General features: G+C 35.5%; 3 protein-coding genes across 5 annotated transcripts; 2 read left to right on the top strand and 1 right to left on the bottom strand.

The window, feature by feature from the left end:
* Window positions 1-1,382: 1,382 nt before the first annotated feature.
* On the top strand, window positions 1,383-5,761 carry LOC130992043 (asparagine synthetase [glutamine-hydrolyzing]). 2 transcript variants are annotated; one of them, XM_057916505.1, is made up of 14 exons: window positions 1,383-1,699; window positions 1,865-1,959; window positions 2,479-2,617; window positions 2,929-3,024; window positions 3,124-3,265; window positions 3,368-3,558; window positions 3,664-3,825; window positions 3,910-3,990; window positions 4,097-4,318; window positions 4,400-4,534; window positions 4,653-4,733; window positions 4,815-4,901; window positions 5,064-5,171; window positions 5,265-5,761. In XM_057916505.1, exons 2-14 carry the CDS (start codon window positions 1,880-1,882, stop codon window positions 5,502-5,504), a joined length of 1,764 nt encoding a protein of 587 aa, XP_057772488.1. In that variant the 5' UTR covers window positions 1,383-1,699; window positions 1,865-1,879; the 3' UTR covers window positions 5,505-5,761. The 2 variants fall into 2 exon arrangements, with proteins under 2 accessions (XP_057772488.1, XP_057772489.1); XM_057916506.1 differs by having other exon boundaries at window positions 1,636-1,701; window positions 1,868-1,959.
* A 7,262-nt stretch (window positions 5,762-13,023) lies between these two features.
* Window positions 13,024-19,837, top strand: LOC130992042 (uncharacterized). Of its 2 annotated transcripts, XR_009091236.1 has the most exons (12): window positions 13,024-13,127; window positions 13,868-16,381; window positions 16,542-16,671; window positions 16,768-16,850; window positions 17,044-17,288; window positions 17,598-17,684; window positions 17,770-17,869; window positions 18,258-18,465; window positions 18,562-18,694; window positions 18,894-18,951; window positions 19,056-19,424; window positions 19,502-19,837. XR_009091236.1 is itself a non-coding variant. In XM_057916504.1 (11 exons), exons 1-11 carry the CDS (start codon window positions 13,083-13,085, stop codon window positions 19,200-19,202), a joined length of 3,750 nt encoding a protein of 1,249 aa, XP_057772487.1. In that variant the 5' UTR covers window positions 13,024-13,082; the 3' UTR covers window positions 19,203-19,837. The 2 variants fall into 2 exon arrangements, 1 of the variants encoding a protein (XP_057772487.1); XM_057916504.1 differs by having other exon boundaries at window positions 19,056-19,837.
* A 4,114-nt stretch (window positions 19,838-23,951) lies between these two features.
* Window positions 23,952-25,355, bottom strand: LOC130992041 (probable pyridoxal 5'-phosphate synthase subunit PDX1). The gene has a single exon (XM_057916503.1). It carries the CDS (start codon window positions 24,989-24,991, stop codon window positions 24,059-24,061), a length of 933 nt encoding a protein of 310 aa, XP_057772486.1. The 5' UTR covers window positions 24,992-25,355; the 3' UTR covers window positions 23,952-24,058.
* Window positions 25,356-26,203: the final 848 nt, after the last annotated feature.

Here is a 26,203-nt window from a genome sequence, read left to right as displayed (position 1 = left end):
ACAAATTTATATGGTTAATTTTGTGAATTATTGTATGGGAATATAACTATTCGATTCGGATCAGGTAGAAATAATACATTTTTTGTAGTAACATAATATCATGGCAATCTCTGTACATTGTACTGAGATAAACAATTATAGCTACAAAACAAAAACTCTATTCAATTATTTGTACCACACCTAAAATAATGTAACAGATAAAATGGAATACCGAATATTGTTTTTGAGACCCAATGAAATACCGAATAATTTGGTCCCATTTGTTCATAGTCAATTAATTAAAAACGACTTCCCCCAAAAAAAAAAAAAATTAAAAAACGACTTTGGAATAATTGATACGACTAAGTGGCAAAACGTCGCCGCAGGAAAGTAACAATGACCTGTCTTCTTGTCTCCCACCATATCACAACGACTTTTCCATCACTACTTACTATATTTATTTGCAAATAAAAATATATATATGTGGATAGATATGGATAAACCAATAATCTAAGGAAAAAAAAATCTAATTTTTTTTAAAAAGAAACGTATAATTCTATAAAAAATACATAAAAATGTAATATTTTGAAAAATATATTTTAGATATACCCAATTATACATCTTGTATGAAAATACGAGAAGAGTACGATTTTAAAGTGAGAGTAACACAATTTAAACTCCAAATTATACTTGACATATTTACAAAATTGGACCTCATATTACAAAGTGAGTCGGGATATTAAGGGCACGTTTAATTGAAGAATCAATCTAGATATACTAAAATAGTAAGACCAATCTCTTATTTATTTAGATAAATTGAAATTTTAGAATATCTGATTATCTTTGATTATTTTTTATCATTTAAAGTGGTTTTACTTTATTCATATCTCATTAAAAGTGTAAGACTTGAGAAATCTTAATTTTAAAGATAAAAATAATTAATCATACATCTTATCAATCATGTAAATAAAACGCCCCGCTCTCTAGTCTATTTTAAATTTGAATTAAGTTTGATGTACTTGGTCGGCTTATATAAATAGGTACATTTTGTTTTGAACCTGAAACTAAGCTAATGCTTTAGATTCAAAATTCGTCTTTTTCATGTGTATATGTTGAATCATGCAAATTACATAAAATAAAAAAATAATAAAAAAGCTCACATTCAATCTCTTGAGTTTATAGACATTACTTCTTTTGTTCAAAAAAAATTATACCAATGAAAGATGAGCCACGTCCATACAACTAATCATCTTATTAATTTTAAATTATGTATTATTTACAAAATTTATTATTGATGAGAATCGTATTCTACTTTATAATCACTCAATTTAAAATTATATTTGTAGTGCATTTTTTATTTATTTAGAATTATAATGTGATAATTTTTACGTGGATATAGGAGTATATTGATTAGTGCCTAAATCTATTTTACATCGAATATGGTATCTAATTTATTTTCTCTTAAAAAAAAACAACAAATGATGCAATCTAGTCAGTCTATAAGTAAAATACAAATCGAGTAATTAAGAAGGGACGAGTTTGAATTTCATCGACCCTAAATATACATTAATTAGTAGTATTATTTTTAAAGAAAACAAGAAAAGAAAAGAGAGTTTTCTTCCCCACCCCAAATTCCAGAAACTCCTATAAATAGAAGGTGATACATGGCATCGATGCAGACGGTGAAGAACATAACTCATTCAATATCAGTGTTAGACGTGTAAGTCTCTCCCCCAACATTGCCCCACCTTTCTCACTCTTCCTAATCTCACTGCTTTCTCTCTCCTCTTCACATTTTAATTTGTTTTTGTTGTTTTTGGTTTCGTCACTGCTGGCCAAAGCAAGAAATTAGCTCATCACGTGAATTTCCTCTCGTTATTTTTAGGTTTTGCATTTAAAAATGTGTGGAATTCTAGCGGTTTTGGGGTGCGCCGATGACTCTCAGGCCAAGAGAGTTCGCGTTCTCGAGCTTTCTCGCAGGTAATTTTCTACCATCCTAGTTTTTATGTAACTTTTGACGTTAATGTTCGTTTTTGTATGCTTGAGACACGTCATTTATGAGCAAACTTTCTTCGGAAACGATGTGAGTTTTAATTCCGAGGTCCTCGTTGGAATTATGCTGTGTTATTTGCCATTTTGAGTTATGTTAGTTTGAACTTCGTTCACAATTATAGAAGCAAATTAAATTTATGTTGTCGATGTATTACATTTCCTCGGTTTTTCATCTTTCACTAAGATTGTTTTTAGGTGGCGAAGTATTGAAATTCATTAATCTCAGTTTACGTGCGCAGGTTTTATTATCATAATTTATCCGCACATTATTGTAATAATGATTATGTAATGTGGAAGGCAAAAGAGACAAGTTTTTTTTATAGTCAACAATTTGATGAAATGGAAAGCAAAATATTTGTGTTAAGATTCTTTCTTAATATGTGCAGACATTTCTTTCTGGTTGGTCCAAAAATTGATTTTAGCTGATTTTCTCGATGATTTTAACAGATTGAAGCACCGGGGCCCTGATTGGAGTGGATTGTATCAGCATGGAGATTTTTACCTGGCCCATCAGAGGCTAGCTATCGTCGATCCCGCCTCTGGGGATCAACCTCTTTACAATGAAGACAAAAAGATTGTGGTCACGGTAGGTCCATTTTGCGACGTCGTTTTTCCTGCATCTCTTGTTGTTTTTCCCGTGTCTCTTGTCGTTGGTCCAACGAACATTTCAATACGTGTGTTAAATGTGAGCTAGAGTGAGATGAATATAGACACACATAACGCTAGATGCACAGGGCACAAATTCAGTGGCATTTAACATCGGATTAATTTATCATGAACCAGCTTAAAACTCACAAACCGTTGACTAATCCTGTTTCCTCAATCACAAATTACATGCTGAATTGTGAAATGGACAGAAATCTTGCTTCCTCATGTGGTTTTTTTGGATGGATTTAGGTGAATGGTGAAATCTACAACCATGAGGAACTGAGGAAGCTTTTGCCTAACCACAAATTCCGTACTGGAAGTGACTGTGATGTCATAGCGCATCTTGTGAGTATTAACCAAGATATTAATCAACAAAACATGATGCACCTTGTTGATCTTGTTCTAATAATTGTGTACGTTTTTTCTTGATGTTTAATTTTCCAGTACGAAGAGTATGGAGAAAAGTTTTTGGATATGCTAGATGGGATGTTCTCATTTGTGCTGCTGGATTGCCGTGATAATAGCTTCCTTGTAGCTCGTGATGCAATTGGGATCACTTCCCTGTATATTGGTTGGGGTCTTGATGGTATTGCTTCTTTGTCCTCTATATTGTTTATAGCAATTAAAGTAAAACATAATTGGATATCTGATAATTTTATCTGAATCTATTTCCCCGTTTGATCTTTAGGTTCTATCTGGATATCGTCTGAGCTCAAAGGGCTGCACGATGAATGTGAGCACTTTGAAGCCTTCCCACCTGGTCACCTCTACTCAAGCAAGAGTGGAGGGCTTAAAAGATGGTACAACCCTCCCTGGTTTTCCGAGGCCATCCCTTCAACTCCTTACGACCCTTTAGTTTTGAGGCGTGCTTTTGAAAGTGTAAGACTCAAATTAATCTATGTATATATATGAATTATTTTCTCAACTGTGGGATATACTCAAGGTGTCTTCTGCTTAACTGTTGTTTGGCTATTACATATGCAGGCTGTTATTAAAAGGCTGATGACTGATGTGCCTTTTGGAGTTCTTCTTTCGGGAGGACTTGATTCATCACTAGTTGCATCTATTACTTCTCGTTACATGGCTGGCACGAAAGCAGCAAAACAATGGGGATCACAGCTTCATTCTTTCTGTGTTGGCCTTGAGGTAAGTTATTGTGCATGTAATTTGAGTTTAAGCAGCTGCGTTCTAGCAGTTGATGCTAACAGATTCCACCCTCCTTTCGAGCAGGGGTCGCCTGATTTGAAGGCTGCTAAAGAAGTTGCTGATTATCTTGGAACTGTTCACCATGAATTTCATTTCACTGTTCAGGTAAGCTCCGCCCTTCTGTGATAGATCAACTAAGTATACTCGGGATGTTTCTGTTTTTGCTCTCTTGATTTCTTTCATACCGATAAATCTTTATGATATATTGCAGGACGGAATTGATGCAATTGAGGATGTGATTTATCATATTGAGACTTATGATGTAACTACTATTAGAGCTAGCACTCCTATGTTCCTTATGTCACGTAAAATCAAATCACTTGGAGTGAAAATGGTCCTATCAGGTGAGGGCGCGGATGAGATATTTGGTGGTTATCTTTACTTCCACAAGGCACCCAACAAGGAAGAGTTCCACCGTGAAAATTGCCGCAAGGTACAACCATACCTACTAAGGCCAAAGATGTAGAGCAACTTAGATCATGACAAACTAATGATGGTGTTTATGCATCTGCAGTTAAAAGCCCTTCATCAATATGATTGTCTGCGAGCAAATAAGGCAACTTCAGCATGGGGTTTAGAAGCTCGCGTTCCGTTTCTGGATAAGGAATTTCTGAATGTTGCAATGAGCATTGACCCTGAATGGAAGCTGGTAGGGCTTTAAGTTTAGTATATATGTATCTTTCATTATTTTTCAAAATTGAGACCTGCACGTTGCTTGCAGCTCGATGTGTAAGACTATATCGAAAATAATTTCCCATACTATGCAGATAAAGCCTGACCAAGGGAGAATCGAGAAGTGGATTATGAGGAGGGCCTTCGATGATGAGGAGCGCCCATATCTTCCAAAGGTATTAGATGATTGCATTCCTCAAGAGTCTTTATCATTTGTGATTCTTGATTCTTAACATTCTCGCTCTAATTTTTTGCAGCACATCCTCTATAGGCAAAAGGAACAATTCAGTGACGGTGTGGGTTACAGTTGGATCGACGGGCTCAAAGCTCACGCCGAAGAACATGTATGTCATATCCTAATATTCATAAGGATTAGTGTTACTGCTTGAATTAATGGGGGTATTCCAAAGGCCAATATTAATATCATTCATCAATCATTTCTTTCTTAGAAATCATAACACTCATTTCTTTGTGGCCTAAACTTGGTGTTCCCATCAAATTTATAGGTCACTGATAGGATGATGCTTAACGCCGATCACATCTTCCCCCATAACACGCCCACATCGAAGGAGGCGTACTACTACAGAATGATATTCGAGAGATTCTTTCCTCAGGTAATAGTTACTCTGCTTCAAACAGAAACTGGTGATTCCTTGTCAATATACAACTAGTCCTGTTGTTGAGCATTGTTGCGTATGGCGATGCAGAATTCTGCCCGTCTCACCGTTCCAGGAGGAGCGAGCGTGGCTTGCAGCACTCCCACAGCTGTTCTGTGGGATGCATCATGGTCGAAGAACCTAGATCCCTCCGGCAGGGCCGCCATCGGTGTCCACAACTCGGCCTACGAGAAGCACCTGGTGAAGGGGAATCTGGCGACATCCAAGATCATCGACTCTGTTCCGTTGAGGGACGGCGTTGGTGCTCCGGGGCTCACCATCAGGGGCTAGCACATGTGAAGAAGCTCAGGTTGATTAGCAAGTGTATGTATATCATCAATAAGTAGTCTGCATTGTGTAGGACAAATAATTAGTTTGCTGCATCACAAAATCAACTTTTAACTAAGAGCTCTCTGTTTGTTTGGTTGTGTGTAGATGGATAGTTTGGATTTGGTGTAAGATTTTACTGTGTTTTCCTAGTTTGTATTTTTCATACTTAGTTTGGAAAAGGAACAAATTTGTGTGGAAATTACTTGGTATTTGTACTACCTGATTTTCTATTGCACTTTTGTTTATGCTCCCGGGTATTTTCATGGCTTCGACCCTTTTAGCCCGATTGACCCGAATCGAAAATAGCGCGAGCTCGATAGAGTTGGTCTGAAAATTGAATGGGTTGGCCCGATTAACCGAACACTTTTTTAATAATTACAATTTTTAAACTTTAGTACTTTACTTTTTAATTTGATAATAATATTTCGATACTTGCAGAATATGTTTTGATTTTTTCCAACAGTTAATAACAAATATCTATGATATAAAAGTAAAAAAAAGATAGTTATTTATGTTAAATCTATAAACAATTGTTATCGGAAACGAAGTTAAAGTTAGATATTATGTAGATTTAAGTTAAAATAACACTAATTTTTTTAAAAAAAAATATGATTGTCTATAAAAAAAATAAACATATAAAAAAATCGTAAAGTTGCGGGCCCGAACGGGCTAGCTCGAAACCAAGTGGGTTAGGGTTAGGGTCGAAAAAATTTAGTCCGAAAATTAAAAAAATCGACTAGCCCAAACCAAAAATAACCCGAAACCTTGAGTCAAAGCCGAGTGGGCCGACTCGATTGGCATTCCTAATTATATATCCAATTATATAATTTTGCGCTCGTGCGATATACGAAATAAGTATATAGTATTTTTTAATACACCATCAAAGGATTTGTGCATCGCAAATAATGCATGTTAAAAGGAGATCCTTTCAATTTCGGTAGAGGGAAAAGAAATTAATGCTTACACGATAAGTCTTTTTTTTAAAATTATGATCAAAGCTTACTAGATAAGTCACCTCACCTCTATTTCTCTATAATACTTATTCTAACATAAAAAATAATTATTGGTCCAATATATTGAATAGACAGTCCGCATTAAAGTATATTTGAAATTATTTGGATTACTGTCCTCATGTCAGGGAAAACTTCAAATTTCTTCGAGTGACGATCAAACTAGAGAAGAAGATACACAAATGTGTGATGGTTGTTGTATGAGAAGAATATAATAAGTAGGGATTAATTTAACTTTAAAATGTTTTTTTATTTTTAAATTAAGGTCATAAATAGTGAAGTTTAATTGCAAGACCTACAATAAGTACACACTATTTATTTTTTGGACCAACAGTAAGTCAGTAACTATCCAACACTCTATGATTTCAATTAGCATAAATCATGTTAACTGTCATTATTGTTATGGAAAATTAGTGGCATGTAATTAGTTGACTTTTCAAATACTAAAACTATTATGGAAAATATATTGATATGAATTAATTAAAGTAAATAAACTGAAATTGTTTCGAAGTTCACAAAATAATTTCAAGTTACTTTTTCATTCTTTTGTTTTAAACAATATCTAAATTTAAATATCAATCTTTTGCTTTATTATATTTTTGCAGTTAAATATCAGTTTACACTTTATAGCCATTTGCCTAAAATAATATATTAAATAATTAAAAATTTAATATTTTATCTTGTACTTCATAGCCTTCAAATTAAATTAAATTTATAATAAATTAACAATTTCATTTGAGTAATCTAAAAGAATAAACACGTCTAATTCAGAATCGTAATTTGAAAATATTTATAGTCCATAAATTTTAACTTTATCAATTATATATATAGAACCACTTTTTGTTTCAATTACACACAGTTCAATTGCTAATTAATTGATAAGAATTTTGTTGCACCTAATGATTTATGGAAAAAGCGGCGCTGCTTCTTTACAAACCCGTGCAGATAAATATTTTCATATTACGATTGGAAATTATATGTATTTAGTCTCTTAAACTTATTTAAATTATTAATTTATTGTATAATTTAATTTAATTTAATTTAATTTAATTTAATTTAGAAGCTATAAAATATAAAGTATAAATTAAAACAATAAATTTATAATTATTTTTTAATTATTATTTTTAAATAAATTATAGAGAGTAAAATGAGGACTATAAATTGAATAACCCTTTTTGTTAATACCATAAATCAAGTTACACCTTCTAATTATAGGTTAAACAAAATTGGGCGGAAAAATAATTCTTCTAAGTGGACCTACTTTTATACAGAGAAGATAGATATAAATTAATATTTTAATAATTGTTTCATTCTTTTTACTTCGCTTTTCAATGCTCTTTTGCTTCTTTTTGTTTCGACCATCCTTATTTATTAGCTATATTAGTTCACAGCATAAATGCAAGATTCTGTGTCAGTACTTCATGGAAAGCATAAAGAACATTATGATAGAGATGCTAAAATTATTATAATAGTATCATTTTGTAAGCCAAAAATTATTACTAATATAATTAATAATTGATTGAAATGTGTGTATATAAATATACGCGTTATTCTTTTTTTCTCATACAAGTTAAAGAAAATGAATTTCATATTTTTGACAGTCAGATGAATGTTTATGGGGCTGGTGTTATCGCCAGAAACCATGAATGGAGAATCATGGCAGCTGCATGCCATGAAAATGATAAAGAGGTCTTCACGGATTCCCTTCTTGCAGCAAGGGCGATGGCGAATGAAGGTGAGGAAGAGCAATTCCTTCCAAGCAATATATACGATATTCTGCAGGAAGCTAGGGATCGAGAATTGTTTTATTAGTGTGAATCATGTTTATAGAGAGGCTAATATGACTATTCATAAATTAGCTCATTTGGCTTATGATTGTCCGACATCGGTTTGTTGGACATCGGATTTTCTTGACTGGCTCAGAGAATGTTTTTTGGTTGATGATTCTTGAATAATAGCTCGTCTTCCGCTTCAAAAAAGAAGAAAAAAAAGTACGTACCTTGTTATTCTTCAAGAATTTTGTAATTTCTTAGGTAGCCACCGAAAGTATAGAACAATAAATATTGGCAACCACAAAAAACATAGGTACCATTGGCTAAAAAAGTAAAGTATCCGTAGGTAGACGTGACTTAATGAAAAAAAAAAAAAAAAAAAAAACGAAAGAAAGAAGGCAAAGTACTCGTAATTTAATAAGGAAAAAAAATAGAAAATTAGTAGGTGGAGTATTTAATTAAAAAAAAAAAACACACACACACACACACACACATACACAAATACAAAATAGAAGTGCACTGTGTGTGTTGGCCTAGTGGTAGAAGATTAATATCTTGGGTTCGAATCTTTTATCTTACAAGTATAAATATGATTTAGATATTAGAAATAACTTACAGGGTGTTTGATTAAAGCTTATTTCAAAAAAATTATATGCTCCAACAATTATATGTTTTACAATTGAATAATATTTGTAAAATGATTGTTGTATATAAATTTTTGGAGTTTATTTTAAAATCTTATCAGATGTTTGGGAATTTATTTGAAGCTCTTAAACAATTTATAAGTTATTTTACAAAGCTTATAAGCTCAGCTAATCACTTTAGATGAAAACTAGGTTCTTATAAAATTGTGCATTTTTAACATATAAATTATGAAAATGGACATTTTAAAATTTCAGCCATAAATTATTATGAATTACTCAATACTTTATAGTAAAGACATATTGCCCCTTTTCCAAGATATTACTATAACAAAACCATAATTAAGTTATCACTACTATTATGGACGTTCACAAATATGAATTTAGGTTGTATTGAAATTAACATAGTTATTTACTTAAATAACATAATTATAGTAAAGACTCGAGTTTTCTTAAATAAAATAGCATACAATGTTGAGCTATCTAACAAGAAAGTTACACCATTTTATATGACATTTTTAAATCTCATTATTTCAAATTCTCAATTATCCTTCATTTACAATTATTCCCATTGTATAAATTTGTAAATTTATATTTTATTTTTATTTTTATGTGTATTGAATTCTATAATGCATTTAAAGCATCATCTTAATTCACTGCTTACATGACGACACAAGCATTAAACTCGGGCAAGGCACAAAAAATGTTTATATATTTTCTTATGTATGTATAGGGTCGCATTTAATGGAGATCAATCCCTTAGATAAAGAATAAAGATCAAATCAAGGCAATTCATTTTACTCCAATCAACGGTTCATATAATTTCCTGATTTGATTTTTCATGAAATTAAATATTGATTAATTACATTTATCTGATCCGAAAATGGCAAATATGCCCATTCAAATCCACTGAAATATGGGATCACGTTAAACAAATCCCGGAAATTCATCTCTTCCCATTCTGAGACCTGATCCGTCAATGAACATAATAGGTGAACATTAGAATGTTCATTTGTTTTCCTACGAACATATCGACGAACATAATTAGTATGTTCATTTATTTTTCTACGAACATATTGACGAACATTAGTATGTTCATTAGTATTTTCTATAAACACTACAGATCTACAGATTCGGCGGCGGCGCGACGGTCGCCTCCACGAACGTCCACGTGACCGCCCTGGACGGCCTGGTGAATGTGAACTCCCTCTTCACCGTTGCCGTCTTCGTCGACCGCTCCTTGGCGACGCCGGCGTCGACAGATTGGGGAGATTGGGGAGGGAGGCGAGGGAATGGGGAATGGAGGGGACAGTGGCGGTCTCGGACTCGGAGGGGACGGCGGATGAGACAGAGGAGGAGATGGAGGCGAGGAGCAACAACATGAGGAGGAGGAGATGCCGGCGGCTTCGCCGGAGAAGAACAGTGTGGGAGAGAGATAGCGTGAGTTGGGAGAGAGAGAATGAGTTGAGAGAAGAAAATACAAAATGACAAACCTAACCTTTATTATATAAAATAAATGAAATAAAATCATAATTAAAGGTTAAATTATCACCCTTAGATTAAGCAAGATCAACGCACATGATTTGGTGCTTATCCTTTATTTAAGAGAGTGGTCTCCATTGAACTCTCCCCTATGAGTAAAATACAATATACCATAACGATTTTTTCATTAGATTCAATCAATTGAAAATATAAATCTATACTATATTAAAAAGGGAGTTTCCAATTTGAAATCAATTTCAAAATTGAGTGGCAATTTTGTAGTTATAATAAAATTGAAGGTTTATGTTTAAATTATATATATATTTTTTTATTTTCATTTTCTTTAACTTCTTATTTGTTGTTACATTTCTTTCCAAAATTGTGAAATTCGATTAATTATAAAATATTTAATATGCATATCAAATTAAAGATCACTATAAGAACTTTAATATGATATATTTTATGAAAATATTTTATTTTAAATGTAAAAAATAAATTTGTTTAAATATTAAGATTTTATATATTTCTATATCCTCTCTCATCTTTTTTGAATAAATATATTTTTAATTCTTTTTAATTAATTAGTATTTTATTTTTAATTTTTTTAACTTATTTTTTCTGTTTTTGTTTTTCATAATATCAAAATTTATAATTGTGATTTTTTTTTCATTATTCAATTAAAATATATTTAATTAAAATTAATTTTTTATTATATTTAAAAGTATAATAATTGAATTAGTATTAATTTTATATAAATATATAAATTAAAAATATTTTTCCGTGCATTGCACGGGATGCAAATGTTAGTAAAGAATAAATATCAGTTTTTGTTATAGACTTCACCGGTTTAATTCACCATGATCAACAATTTCGGATGATTGAACTACATCCAAACATAAACTTATTTTTAAAATTTGTAATTATAAACTATAGAATAAAATAGGGCAAAATGCATGAAAATACCCCACTTTATACCAAAATCTGGTTTTTTGACAATCTTTTTTTTTGTTGCAAAAATTTCAACCACCTTTCAATTTGTTGAATGTCCGGCCCGTCAAATTTTCCGGCCAACTTAAATATGAGTTGGCAGCCGGAATGCCAACGTGGCATTAAAAATGCCAAATCACACACATACACCCCCTCCCACGTCACTCTTCTCTCTTCCCCCTCCCCCTTCTCTCCAGATCCACCCTCCCCCTTTCTCACTTCCGTCGGACACTTCCCCTTCCCCCACCCCCACCGCCGCCACTTCCTCCGGCCTCTCTCTCTCTCCTCCACTCGATTCCCGGCGAGAACGACGCCCGCGCGCCGCCTTCTCCGCCTAGTCGTCTCACACACAAGCGGTAACCACCGCCCCGACTCAGACAACACAGCAGGGCTCAAGACTCTTCTTTTATTTCCATTAATGGATCTATGTTTATGTGTGGCAAAAATTGTAAAATCACACATTGTTTGTAGAAGCTTATGCACATCAGATGCGTAATTGTTGGTTTGGTTTCTGAGATTTAAAAAGTATGCTGGGGATATGGGGAGGGGGTATTCAGGCGGTTGTGGCGGCGGATCTGGGTGGATCTTCCGACCGGGAATCGACTGGAGGAGAGAGAGCCGGTGGCGGCAGCGGCCTGATGCTCCTGCTGGCGTCTGCCATAAATAGAGAGAGAAAGGGGAGGCGGCTGGACGGTGGGGCTGTTCGGCAGAACGAGCAACGGCGGCCTCGGCCTTTGAGGTCGACCGACGGTCCAGAGCGGGTGAGATCGGCGGCGGCGGGAGTGACCTTCTGGCTCCTGCTGTCCGTCTGCTAGAAGTCAGAAAGGATTTAGGGATTTTATTTGCAGATTTGGGGTTTTTGCAGGAGAGAAGGGGAAAAAGAAAGAGATGAGAGGGCGGTGGTGGTGCCCGATGCGGCGGCGGTCGGCGTCGGCCTCTGCCGCCGGAGGAGAAGGAGAGAGACGGCGTTGGCAATGGTGGTCTGCAGGAGTCGAGGTGGCAAGGGGGATGGGGATGGGGGGAAGAGAGAGAGAGAACCGACAGGGAGAGAGGTGGGTGACGTGGGAGGGGAGGGGGTGTGATTTGCCATTTTTAATGTCACGTTGGCATTCCGGCTGCCAACTCATATTTAAGTTGGCCGGAAAATTTGACGGGCCGGACATTGCAACAAATTGAAAGGTGGTTGAAATTTTTGCAACAAAAAAAAAGATTGTCAAAAAACCAGATTTTGGTATAAAGTGGGGTATTTTCATGCATTTTGCCCAATAAAATATATTTCTTCTAATTAAACTCGAGGAGTTATACGCATTAGAATTTGGAGATTTACGTGGACTGTTTTTTACTAATTTTTTTTTTTGGAGAGGTACGTGGACTAAAATACTTGACACAATCAATGTTTTGGCACCGATGGAATACATGATTTTAACAAAACCCACTGAATCCCCTCAAATAAATAATAATAATAATAATAATAATAATAATAATAATAATAATAATAATAATAATAATAATATATAAAAAAACCCATTACTTATTAGGAAACAAAAACTTCTCTGAAACAAAAACCTCAAAACCCCAATAAACCCATGGTTATTAAAGGTAACAAAAGCCATTTGCTGAAACGAAAACTCAAAAACCCCACGCTAAATGGCGGCCAGAGAGAGAAAGCTTCTTCTTCATGATAAAGTTGAGGTACTTTTATTCGTCGTAATTCTTGTGTCTGACCGTAAGTGGATAAAGTTGTATTTTTTTTTGCCCAATTCTGGTATCTTCCTTTTGTGATCATTAAAAACTCTTTTTCTTTTGATTCTCCCCCTTTTTATTGGTTTTTTGTCAATTTTATTGATTTCTTGATGCTTTGTCTCGTTGTGTGAAGTTTTGTTGTTCTTAATTTTATCTGCATTGTGTTATCTGCGGGCAAACCAAAAGACGCGACGGTGTTCTTTGCATGTGGGTTTTCTTCTATCGTTCATGATCGAGTTGATGATGGGTTGGATTAAATGGATATGGTTTTTTTATTAGTTTGGTTTTCATGGACATGCAAAATCTTATTGGTAAGGTTTGTGTATGAATTTCATAAATTTATCTGGTAAAATTTCATAATTTTGACGGCAAAGCGCAGTCTTTGGTAAGACGCTTCTACTCCAACCAATACGTCCGGGTTCGAGTAACCTAGAAGAGTGTGACTATGTTTTTCTTTCTTTGGATAATAACAATTTAAAGAAAAAAATCATAAATTTATCTGGAACTTTATGAGTTTTATGCATAAGCATTGGTACTCTGCCTAGATTATGCGATAAATGAGGTATAGGGGGTTGAATTATGGGAATTTTGGTTTGATGATCCTATTGCTATATTTGGTGATCATCTTATTTGTTTCTATTTATGGGTATTGCCAAAAAATTTGCTTAGCACTGAGGAATCTTGATCAGGTGAGGAGCGTTGAGGATGGGTTTGTGGGTTCATGGCACCCTGGTGTGGTAATTGGCTGCAAAGAATTGGTTCGTGTAGTTGAGTATGATCTCATTCTATGTGATGATGGCTCTGCTAAGCTGGTCGAGGATGTGGAGGTGACCACTGCAATTGATGGGGTTCTTGATAAAGAAGTTAAGAGGCCCAGTGAGTATAGGGGCTTGATTAGGCCTTCTCCAGAATCTCTGCTTTTGGGTGTTGAAGGGGCACGAAGTCTGCATTATGGAGCGTGTGTCGACTTGTTTTATGACGATGCCTGGTGGGAAGGTGTGGTATTTGACCACGAAGATGGGTGTGAGAGGCGGAGAATTTTCTTTCCTGATCTGGGTGATGAAGTCGAAGGCAAGGTTGATAATTTGCGGCTTAGTAAGGATTGGGATGAGGTCACAGAAGAATGGAAATCTCGTGGGAACTGGTTGTTTCTTGAATTAATAGAGGAACTGGAGCAAGACTTTCCTCTCATTGTCTCTGTGAAGCAAATATGGTATGACGTGAGGACAAAGGATGACTTTGGAAAGCTTGGGGAGTGGACTTCCTCTAAGCGGGATGTATGGAAAAAAATAATGTTGCAGGTTTTTTATGATAATCTAAAGCTGGCTGTTAAGCAGATCTTCGAAAACGTCAACTCATCCTTGAAACCAGGAAAAACAGGACAAACATTATTGAAATTTCCAGAAAAAGATTTTGAATCTATACTAAACGCTGAAGGACCTTTTCGTAGTTCTCTTGCTGTAGCTGCACCCGATGATGAAGGAATTCCGCCAACTGATGTGAATTATGGAAGCAATAATCAGGTTCAGATTCAGGACGATCAGATTGTTATCTCAGTTAGACCCACGAACGAACAAATTTTGTCTCCTAATCCAGATGAAGATTCTGGGATTGGTTCCAGTAATTATGATGAATCTCTTAGTTTGAAATTGCCACGAGAAAAACGCAAAAAATCGACTGGGATGAGAAAACTTAGATGGCAGTCAGCTGTACCCGAATTCGTTCCTGGGCCTGAGCATTGCCCTGGTGTCATTGACAAGTATACCAAGTGTCTGATGTCCAAAGAGACTCTTCCAAATGGGCTCTTCTTGGATGTTAGCAAACATCTACTGTATTTGGGCTGGAAAATTGAGTATACACGTGAGTGTGAAGGAAGTACGATTAGGAAACGCTATTTGTCCCCTGATGGGAAATTTTTTCATTCACTTCCTCAGGTTATTAAGGTTTTCGACCATGACTTTGAGTTGGAATCTGGATCACAAGTACGTATGCTCCCAAATTATGACATTGCAAATTCTGTGAGTTCATATGAAGAAGCACTCTCACCTTCTGGGAAATCCGAAGCTTCCAGTCAATTGTCCAAGTCATGCATTCTCGATGAAAAGTTTGACATAGAACCTGAATATTGCCCTGAAGCAGTGAGGGATTATTGTTTATTAGGTTCAAAGAAGAAATCCCAAGGTGGATATAAATGGAAAAAACAACTGAAAAGCGAGGAAGCAAAGAAACACTTGTCTGCGATTGGATGGTCTTTTTATTACCACAGCAAAGGACGATACAGGGAAATACGCTTTCTGTCACCTACTGGAAAATTGTTTTACTCTCTTGTTTCAGCCTGTAAATGGTGTGTTCAAGCTGGTGCACTTACTCCTGTTGATCTCTCTCCTGCCACAGGAAGAGTCGTAAACAAAGATTTCGTCAACAATTATGATGGTGATTTATCCACAAGTAAATCACATCTTCCATTACTGGCGATGGACTCCACCGGAAGTACCCCTTTATTAAAGAATGACATGTTTGGCAATACACAGTTATCTGGCATGCCAATATCTGAAGGGTTTGTTCAGCCGATCAAAGGTGAAGTTCATGAAACCAGAATGTCTAGGAAGAAGAAGAGAAAGCTCGAATCAGATTGTCTTGAAGTCTCACTATCACCCAAGAGAGGAAGGAAATCTAATGCATTAATGCGACTGAGAGGAGATTCAAATGCTGATTCTTCAACCCCAGTGAGGCGATCTAGTAAAAGGGTACGCAAGAGGGCTGCTTCTTCCTCTGAGCAGATACCTCGAACTATCTTGTCGTGGTTGATTGACAATAATGTAATTTTGCCTAGAGAAAAAGTTCAATATTGCAGTAGCAAAAACGGTCCTCGAATAGCAGAAGGACGAATATCTCGTGAGGGAATCAAATGTAGTTGCTGCGGGGGAATCTTTACTCTTAGTAACTTTGAAGCACATTCTGGCAGCAGTGATCACAGACCTTCCTCAAATATCTTTTTAGAGGATGGTAGGTCTTTGCTTGAGTGCCAGTTGCAATTGAAACTACGTAATAGCAGCAGAAATTCAAGGTTAGAACGTCAACCGAAGGCAACCCAACATAATAGAAAAAGTGACTACATATGTTCTGTCTGTCACTATGGAGGTGAATTACTTCTGTGTGACCTGTGTCCATCCTCGTTTCATACTCAGTGCGTTGGTTTAAAGGTAATTTCCTATATTCATCCGCTTGTTGTGTTTAACATCGTCTTACCACTTCATTATTTATTTCTTTTGAAAATATGTATTGACCATCGAGTTAATTCTTTTAGGTTGTGTTGGTATCATTTAGATCTCTTCTGTTTCTCATTGTGTTGAGCTCTAACAGGAGGTTCCAGATGGTGATTGGTTCTGCCCATCGTGCTGTTGTCAGATTTGCAAGAAGAGCAGATTCAATACAGAAAATAGACTAGCCAAGGACTTTTCTTTTCTCATCTGTTGTCAGTGTGAACGACGATGTAAGTAACACATATAGGTCCATATCTACTTGTAAAAAGAACAAAAAATTAGATTCTCGAGTATATCATGCTCTAATCGTTAACAACTTCATGTAGATCATGCTGAGTGTCTCACAAATGAAGGAGATACACATTGTCATCCTGAAGGTTATTGGTTCTGCCACGATACATGTCAACAGGTACCGTTACCTGTTTTCCTTTATAGAGCTCTCTTTGCTCATTGTGGTATTTCTTTCAAGTTGAAAATGGCTTGAATTTAGAATCACGAGTGAAAATAAGTATCTTTGAGGCATCTAGAAGCATAACATTGTTTTCATCATTATACAGATTTGTTGTTGACTTTATTATTTAAATATGACTGTTCTTTTGCAGATATTTTATGGTCTGCGTGGGATTCTGGGGGTAAAGATTCCTGTGGGAACTGACAATATGACTTGGACTTTATTGAAATACATGGAATCAGACGTTTCTATGAACGGCGCATCTGATGATGAGGGTTTGGTGGAGAGTTACAGCAAGCTTAATGTTGCTCTCAGCGTGATGCATGAATGTTTTGAACCCGTCAAAGAGCCTAGGACCAGGAGGGATCTAATGGAAGACGTTATCTTTAATAGATGGTATGCTAGTCTCGTCTCCCCATTGCTACTTGGGCATATTTTCAAAGCTTCTCTAGAGTCCATTGCTATTCAATTGTTTGAATTTTTTCTACTTTTGCGTGCCTGGTGTTTCTTGTTTGTCTTGCCCATTCCCACATCTAGCAAATCTGATGGATAATAGTGGACATTCACTAGATTGAAATTATTATAATTTAATTGAATATTATCCCTATGTACCTTGACTATCTTCTTAGATCCTTATTTATTTATTATATTGAGGGCATAAGAATCATAACACCGTATAAGCGGTACTAATATTTCGATTTACAGGTCAGATCTAAACCGTTTGAACTTTCAAGGGTTCTATACCGTTATATTGGAAAAGAATGACGAATTGATCTCAGCGGCTACCGTGAGGTATTTGATGCTTCACATTCTTATTTGCAACTCTTTTGTACTGATCAGTTGAAGTAACTTGAAGTCTGTGTCCTACTGACTCCAGGATATATGGCAAAACAGTTGCAGAAGTCCCTCTGGTTGCGACGCGGTTTCAATATCGTCGACTTGGGATGTGCAGAATTCTGATGAATGAACTTGAGAAGGTATTGTGTTCCGATATTTTAGAACTCCATGGTTTTGCTTCATTTCCCTCTGAGCTGCATAACAAGTCGTCTTGCTAATCATTGTTTGCACACTATTATACAGAAAAAATTAAAATGTCTCTAGAAGTCCTATCCTGATTGGGTTCTCTCACCTTATGTTTGTGCACTAAATTTTTTTATCCCGGTCCATAAACTTGCTATAGATACCGTGTCTGGCATGAAGCTGCCCCTTCATTATACACATCTTCTTTAGTGCAAAGCTATATGATTGCCGACTTTCTAAGAGAGAAAAAAAAAAACTTGCAGTTCTATTGTTATCACATCGAACTTCTCCACAGTTTGTTGGTGCCGTGTTATTTTGCTTATTTGATGAATTTGGCTTTTGCAGCAACTCACAGAATTGGGAGTCGAGAGGCTTGTTTTGCCTGCTATTCCTAGTGTATTGAACACATGGATCACTTCATTTGGGTTCTCCAAGATGGATGACTCAGAGAGATTAAACTTTCTGGTCTATACCTTCCTCGATTTCCAGGGCACGGTATTTTGCCAGAAAATGTTGAAGATCAATCTTTCAATGATTTTGAGCCTACCTGCAGGTAAATGAAATGCTGGAAATTGCTATCTGATCGATGGGTGTAACATGCGTTTTCTTCACAAAAAGGGATCTAACCTACTTCAACACCTTTCTGCAGAAAAACAAACAAACGGATGTGACCATGTAGACATCAATGCCGACATTGGGGTTGATGGAAACAGTGCTGTTTCTGAAGTTGTTGAAGGGAAACAAGTAGAGGAGACTGACAACATGGAGCAGGAATCGGCATGGTAACGCTATGTCGCTATATACTCTATTTACACTGCAGTACTATTTCTTTTAAGTGCACTTTCACTACATATATGATCAAGAATGTTCCAGTTATTAAACGATGTTCCTTGATTATATCTCTTAATATTACATTTCTTATCTTGACAATTTGATTCAAGATACGGGTTTTTGTTTCTCATTTTTTACTTTTCACCTCAGCAACAAAACAGTAGCTGACAATGGCGATGCCGGTTGCTCTGCCGAGAAAGCCATTGTGGTACTTCATTAGCTCAAACCATTTTATCATTTAATAGTTTCAACTTTCAAGTTCAGTAATGTGCATATTTTCAATGAAATTTTCACGGTGAGCTATGTGTACAGGTGATGGATCAACCAACTGTCCTGGACTACTCGTCTATCCAACCTGCCCTCGAGTATCCTCTACGAGTCACGAGCACAGGCAGACAATCTGGAAACACTGAGGTCATTCTAAAATGCTACAAGCGAAGGAAAATATCCGCCTGCTGAGGGCGGTCTTTCCAGTAACGTATCTAAGAATCTATCATTCTTCCTGTAGTAGTAAACCTCTCGACTTTGCGAAGTAAGCTGGAAGATACACGACGTAGCTGAAAATATGCAGGCAGACATATCCCGTTGTTGATTTTTTTGTACAGTATACAAAACTCTAACATCCTGCTGGTTTTTCCATGTCTTCAGCAGAGATTTTCGAACTATCCATAAAAGCAACGGGTTGGACGTGCTTTCATATGATACCATTCACAATTTCTCTTGTTTTTGACTAATGTTGTTACTTCTTTTATCCTCAGGTCCCCCTCTGTATTTATCATTCCAGCGGCAAAGGAAATACTTGGTATGTGAAGTTTATTTATTTCTGGGAAATTAAAAAATCAATCAAAATTATTTCTTGATTTTAGCACTGTAGAAAGTTTAAGGTTGCAATTTGAGATTACAGATTTGAATAAACCTATATTCAATCATCACTTGATAATATCAATTTTAGGGTTGGTGATGTTACCTATAGATTAGAGATTATATGTATTGGAAGGGAACTAACCTCAAGACTGTTCCTACTGTATTTGTACATATGTTTGCTTTTAATTTTCAAAAATTGATGCCATAGTTCTATAAAGAAATCAAGATTTCAGAATATGCGTGCATTTACTATTTTTATCCAAGTTTTCAAGCTATTTTGATATTTTAAATTGCTAAACTATGTTTAAATATTGAAAAATACTAATTAAAACTATATCCTACGTATACTCATAAGTAATACTCATTTTATTCCCGAATAAGTCTTTCCAATCATCAAAATTCATATAAGTGGAAGATTATACTCTTATCATCCAAAAGGACCAAAACTAAAGAATTTGCATTTAGGATAAAGATAAAATGGGAAGTCTGAAATATTTTACTCCCTCCGTCTCACGAAGCATGACACAGTTTCCTTTTTGGTCTGTTCCACGAAGCATGACACGTTTCTAAAAATGACAAAAAATTTACCCTTTATTCACATTTTCACTTTTTCACCTACCACATTTACACACAAAATACCAATTTCTTAATTTCCGTGCCGAAAAGAAGTGTGTCATGCTTTATGGAACGGGGGGAGTACTTTTGACTCTACAATGGGCTATTTATCGAGGATAATTTATCACCAAATTAAATATTTATTCAAGGACGGATGAAATATTAATTAGACTGAAATCGAGCAATCCAATTTGTGGACTTTATTTTGACCAATTAATACCACAATGTTTTTTTGTCTTACAAAATGCGAAGTAGGATTATAATATTTTTGACCCAATAATATACCTTTAAATATTTTACCTTTTTGAAGGGTTGATTTTGGAAGCATATTGCTTTCATCACAAATAAGATATTAAAAAGCTTTAGAAAAAAGGCTAACCTTAAGGCATAGAGATGTGCACGTGGGCAGTATATGAACACCATACATGGCATATCACTTCCCTTTGTTAGGACATTTTAAGCTAGAAATTTATTTTATTTATTTATTTGGTGTCGAATTTCAGAATGTGACTTATGCTAGTTTTAGTACCTCAAGTTCCGAAACACGGATTATGGATGGTAATGTCAATTATTTATTACTTGAAATATAGTATCGTAATTTTCACCTTATATATAATTAACATACTATGTAGTAAATATTTTATCTTATTAGCCTATCTCACGCACACACATAAACGTACATTCATATATTTGATATTCTCTTATTTGACGAGAATGTTGTACAAGTTTCTAGGTTTTATGGATTAGTTTTACACATTCGATAGAATTTTTCTTGAGTCAGCTAGTTTCTCATTTGGCGAAATTAATAACCCTCATTTAAATTTCTAGGTAAACGTACATCTTACGTGCATCTATAGAAATGACACTCTAGAAAGTACTTTGAAATTAAATTAACATGAATTAATACGCAAAAGAGTGAAAAAATATTGAATTCAAAGTCGAAAGGAATTAGTTTCCTCCAAAAGTTTGACATTAACCCAATTCCTTTTACTGTTTGTCCACTAGTTTGTGTTTTATTTCAAAGGATTTGTCAGTATTGTTTACGTATCTCACGTGGTATGTCTAGTTATTTAGGGCATTGATGACCTCCTCAAGTTATTTTGTTTTACTTTGATAATATAATTCCATCCCCTATTTTTTGAAGGTCTGATTTAAATAGCAAAACTAAGATACTTAATGACTCTGCATGCGTGTAATTTTCTCACCTTTTTGTGATGTAGAGGTTCCGCCTGCATGCAAATTGTTTATTTGATTATATAATAGAAACTTTTTGTAATTCTCAATGAAAAAAAAAAAAAAATCTTTGATTGATAAAATAAGAGATCATAAAAATTTATGTTTTTAAATTATCTTTTTTCTTTTCCTTCTCATTTTCTATAAAAGAGAATTTCACCGTCTTTTATTCATTCTTTTCATTTTAAGAAGGAATAATATTATCATTTTTTGTAATAATATTATCCCTTGAATTGAAAAGTAAGAATGAAAATGAGTGAAAATATTATCACATCAAAAATGGAGTTCGTAACAAAAAGAAGAAATGAATAAGAGTGAAATTCTATTTTATAAAAAAATCTAGAAAATGGAAGGTGGAATTTAAAAGCTGGATTTTTTTTTAATTTTCTTTTTTTCGTCGTAAATTTGCAATAAAAAACAACACATCCTGAAGAGAATAGACCCTTCCTCGAAAATGGCCTATTTCATACCGTCGTCGTCAAGAAGATGTAGTATTAATTTTTCATCATATTATTATTACAAGTATAAAATGGTTTCGTGACCATCGATTTTACGACCAAGATAAAGCGTGAGAGCGACGCTTCAATAATTAAAAATTAAGTGCATGATTAAGACCTAAAACTGATATGAGATATGTTTCACTTGAAGAAGTAAAATCTGATTTTGGTACTTCGTTTACGACAAAATTGAGATTAAGAACTTCAAATTGAAATTGAACACATATTCCAAATCTCCATAAATAAATTTTATGATTATTTTTTAAAGTACAAGGTGATTTGAAGTCAGTGCCTTCAATTCATTCGATAAAACGATAAATTAATCGTAAATTTTAATGATTTAATTTCTAAAAATTATTTTTATTTTATATTTTAAACGTAATTTTTATTTTAATTCATCCTTAAGTATCATAACTCATAAAAAAATTGATAATATTATTCAAAGAAAGAAAAAATACACTCATATTATAACTCTTAATTTGGTGACTCCAACAGTCGAACCTTCAACTTAATAAGGGTAAATGTCACTTTATGTCTCATCGTATAGTGAATTATAAAATATGTCTCAACCTAACGATAATATCAAAATCATATCCAACATATCAAAAAAATATTGTCTGTGTCCTATTAAAATTTTCCAACTACCGGAAATTAATGTGGATAGCCGGAGTTCCTACATGGCGTATCTACGTGAAATTATTTATCTACCTGAAAAAAATCGTTTTGATATGCAAAAAATAAAAATCCCTTACGACGTTGTTTATGTAAACAATTCATTCTTGTTTAGAAATTCCCAAAATCACAAGAAGGAAGAATAATCTTAAGAACCCGTAAGAAAACTCAATTTCTCAAATCGGAGCTTCTGAAATCGCGGTGACGTCTAGATTCGTGGCGACGGTCTAAAATCGCAGCCACATCTGAAATCGGAGCCCTAACCAGATTTTCGATAGGTTCTTATAGTTTTGATTTAATAATATTTTGTATTCTTAAATTTCATTTTTTGTACATTTTCTATTAAAATTTCTTCAACTTTTAGTATTTTTTAGAAGATATCTTCGACTTTTATTTAAATAGTACTCCCTCCGTCCGCGATATCGTTTTCACATTGTGGACGGCGCAAGTTTTAAGAAAAGTGGTGAATAATATAGTAGATAGTAGCGGATATTGTAGTGAGTGGAATTTGGATCCTATTATTATAGTAAGTGGAAGTTTGTGGACCTTACTTCTATAAATGAAAGTGGAAATGATATCATGGACGAAGGGAGTACTTATTTTGTCCATAAAAATGTGCATTTAATGAATATTAAGGTAAGAGTGTTAATAACAAAGGAAAGAGCTCATTTTATAAAAATCAATATGCAAACTAAACGCTCCCTTGATGTCTTATTTTACATCTATTTTTAATTTTATAATTTATTTTTGTATACATTTCCTCATGTTAATCTTATTGTACTATCCAATTTAATCATATAGAGTATAATTTTTTTTTATTAACTTTCACTTTTTTATTGTACTATCCAATTTAATCATATAGAGTATAATTTTTTTTTATTAACTTTCACTTTTATGAGTAGTAATTTATTACTATTATAGTTGATAAATTAAAATTAGAAAGAGCCTATTAAAAATGTTTTTTAGCAAAGTAAAAATGAATTTCCAAAAAATATTATTAATAAAATACGATGGCACATCGAAGCTTCAAACGTGAGATACTAAATCTTATCCGATTTTTCTCCCATATATAGCAAACGAAGCCGACATCATTCAACCCAGCCTCAATAACAATACCAATTATAGCTGCCAAAGGATAGCGCCGGGAACACTTTTTATAGCCCGGCCCGGTTATCAATTAGGCCCGGCCCGAAACCAAATCAAGCCGACACAAGGACCCGATGAGATTCTATGGTTGATTGATTCATTGTTTAATACCAAATCCCATTTAATTTAATACTCTGAACAAAACCATCATCACTTCACTATATATGTATTGAGTGTAGAATAAAGGGCAAAATCAAAGATTCACTAGAATTCCCAATCAAACATGGAGTAATTAATTATGTGATGACATAATAATCAAAGGAGCCGAGCCGAGCCGAGGCGCGCGCCTCACTCGGAGCGGTTGGCATACCTCTCGACCTTCTCATCGTTGAGGTTGATCCCGACCATGGCCTCCCCGAGGCCGCAGCTGACCTCCGCCAGCACCTCCGGGTCGCTGTAGTGCGTGACCGCCTGCACGATGGCCCTGGCCCGCCGCGCCGGGTCCCCGCTCTTGAAGACCCCGGAGCCGACGAAGACGCCGTCGCAGCCGAGCTGCATCATGAGCGCGGCGTCGGCGGGGGTGGCGACCCCCCCGGCGGCGAAGTGGACGACGGGGAGGCGGCCGAGCTGCTTGGTCTGCATCACGAGGTCGTAGGGCGCCTGGATCTTCTTGGCGAAGGCGAACACCTCGTCGTCGTCCATGTTGCGGAGCACGCGGATGTCCCCCATCACGGACCGCACGTGGCGCACGGCCTCCACCACGTTCCCGGTCCCCGCCTCCCCCTTGGTGCGGATCATGGCGGCGCCCTCCCTCACGCGCCGCAGGGCCTCCCCCAGGTTGCGGCAGCCGCACACGAAGGGGATGCGGAAGTTGTGCTTGTTGATGTGGTTGTCCTCGTCGGCCACCGTGAGCACCTCCGACTCGTCCACGTAGTCGATGCCGATGGCCTCCAGGATCTGCGCCTCCGCGAAGTGGCCGATGCGGGCCTTGGCCATCACCGGAATCGTCACCGTCTGCTTGATCTCCTTGATCAGCTGCGGGTCCGACATGCGGGCCACGCCGCCCTGGGCCCGGATGTCCGCCGGCACGCGCTCCAGGGCCATGACGGCGCACGCGCCGGCCTCCTCCGCGATGCGGGCTTGCTCCGGGGTCACCACGTCCATGATGACGCCGCCGCGGAGCATCTGGGCAAGCCCCACCTTCACGGAGAAGGGGGATTGCTTCGTCGTCTCCGCGATGGCGCCGTTGCCGTACACGGTCACCACTCCGCTTCCGGCCATACCTTACTTGTTGAGTTGAGAGAGGTTTCTAGAGAGAGAGAGAGAGATAGGGTGTGGTGAAATGGGTGGAGTGGGAGGGTTTTATGTAAGAGTGGTGATTTGGGCCAATTTGTTTTAGCACTTTGTATGTATGGTCCAATATTTATGCAAATTGGAAGAAATTTTTTGATACTACTATTAATTGATGAGTATTTTAATGGTGAAGATGAGGCCAACGGGTGCAGAAATCTACAGGCTCAAGTTTGTTTTTCCGAGGAGGCTAGGGTTTCGGATTTTTTGTTGCTCATTGGCACAATGGGAGGCGCTTTACTAGGCCCCAAAATACAATCTTTTTTCATAATAAAAATCTTTCATTTGTCTTTTGATTCTATATATATCTCTCTGTGTCTGAATATGACGTCTATTTCCTAAGAATTTAATGCTTCGCTGTAAATTACCCAATTCCAAAATAAAATCAAAGTCTAACAACACAGCATGATTTGGTAAACATTTACTTAAATCATTAGATGAGATATTTGAGCTATTATGAAATAAAATAATAATAATAATATTATTATTCTATTTCAATATTTTTAAAAAATAAAATGAAAGTGTGAAATAAAATAATGTTATCATTATTAATTCTTTTTAAATATTTTTCTAAAGATAAAATGAAAGTGTGGCTTATAATTTATTGTATAAGAATAGAGTAATGAAGTAGGACTGAAAAAGAGAAATTTATCCTTTTTTATTTCTCATTTTTATTACAAGGAGAGGTATTATTATCTCTCTATTTTAATATTGTCGTACTTAAAATGAAGAAATAATTTTATTCTACTTTGAAGTGAAAAAAAGTAATACAAAATTATGAAATTTTCTTTTATAAAAAATAAAATAAAATAAAATAAAGTATCCCTCTTTTTTCATAATAAATTCAAGAACCCACCGTAAAAATAAAAGACAAAATCAAAACACATAAAGCATGTATTTTTGACGGATCAATGCATTTTATGAATTTTATATTTAATAATTTAAAAATAACTTTATAGATGCAGGAAATAAGACATCAACTTTTCAAGTATTTGCAATTAAAATTCATCTAAATTTTTGTGCCCATAAACTTTCAGATTTTCGGTGCACGAGGCATTGATAGGATAAAATCAAAGCTATGAACTTTGACAACCTCAAGGATCTAGCATTGTAAGAGCGATAAAATTTCAATTTTCAATCTAA

The sequence above is a fragment of the Salvia miltiorrhiza genome, chromosome 7 (genome assembly GCF_028751815.1).
Source record: "Salvia miltiorrhiza cultivar Shanhuang (shh) chromosome 7, IMPLAD_Smil_shh, whole genome shotgun sequence".
NCBI lineage: Eukaryota > Viridiplantae > Streptophyta > Magnoliopsida > Lamiales > Lamiaceae > Salvia > Salvia miltiorrhiza.
This window is presented reverse-complemented; position numbering and strand designations above follow the sequence as displayed.

Coding starts and splice junctions, on each gene's coding strand:
- LOC130992043 (XM_057916505.1), top strand. CDS start 1,880: ATGTGTGGAATTCTAGCGGTTTTGGGGTGCGCCGATGACTCTCAGGCC. Junction 4,734..4,814: donor AGCGCCCATATCTTCCAAAG/GTATTAGATGAT, acceptor AATTTTTTGCAG/CACATCCTCTATAGGCAAAA. Junction 4,902..5,063: donor AAGCTCACGCCGAAGAACAT/GTATGTCATATC, acceptor TCAAATTTATAG/GTCACTGATAGGATGATGCT.
- LOC130992042 (XM_057916504.1), top strand. CDS start 13,083: ATGGCGGCCAGAGAGAGAAAGCTTCTTCTTCATGATAAAGTTGAG. Junction 16,851..17,043: donor GCCACGATACATGTCAACAG/GTACCGTTACCT, acceptor GTTCTTTTGCAG/ATATTTTATGGTCTGCGTGG. Junction 18,695..18,893: donor ATGGAGCAGGAATCGGCATG/GTAACGCTATGT, acceptor TTTTCACCTCAG/CAACAAAACAGTAGCTGACA.
- LOC130992041 (XM_057916503.1), bottom strand. CDS start 24,991: ATGGCCGGAAGCGGAGTGGTGACCGTGTACGGCAACGGCGCCATCGCG.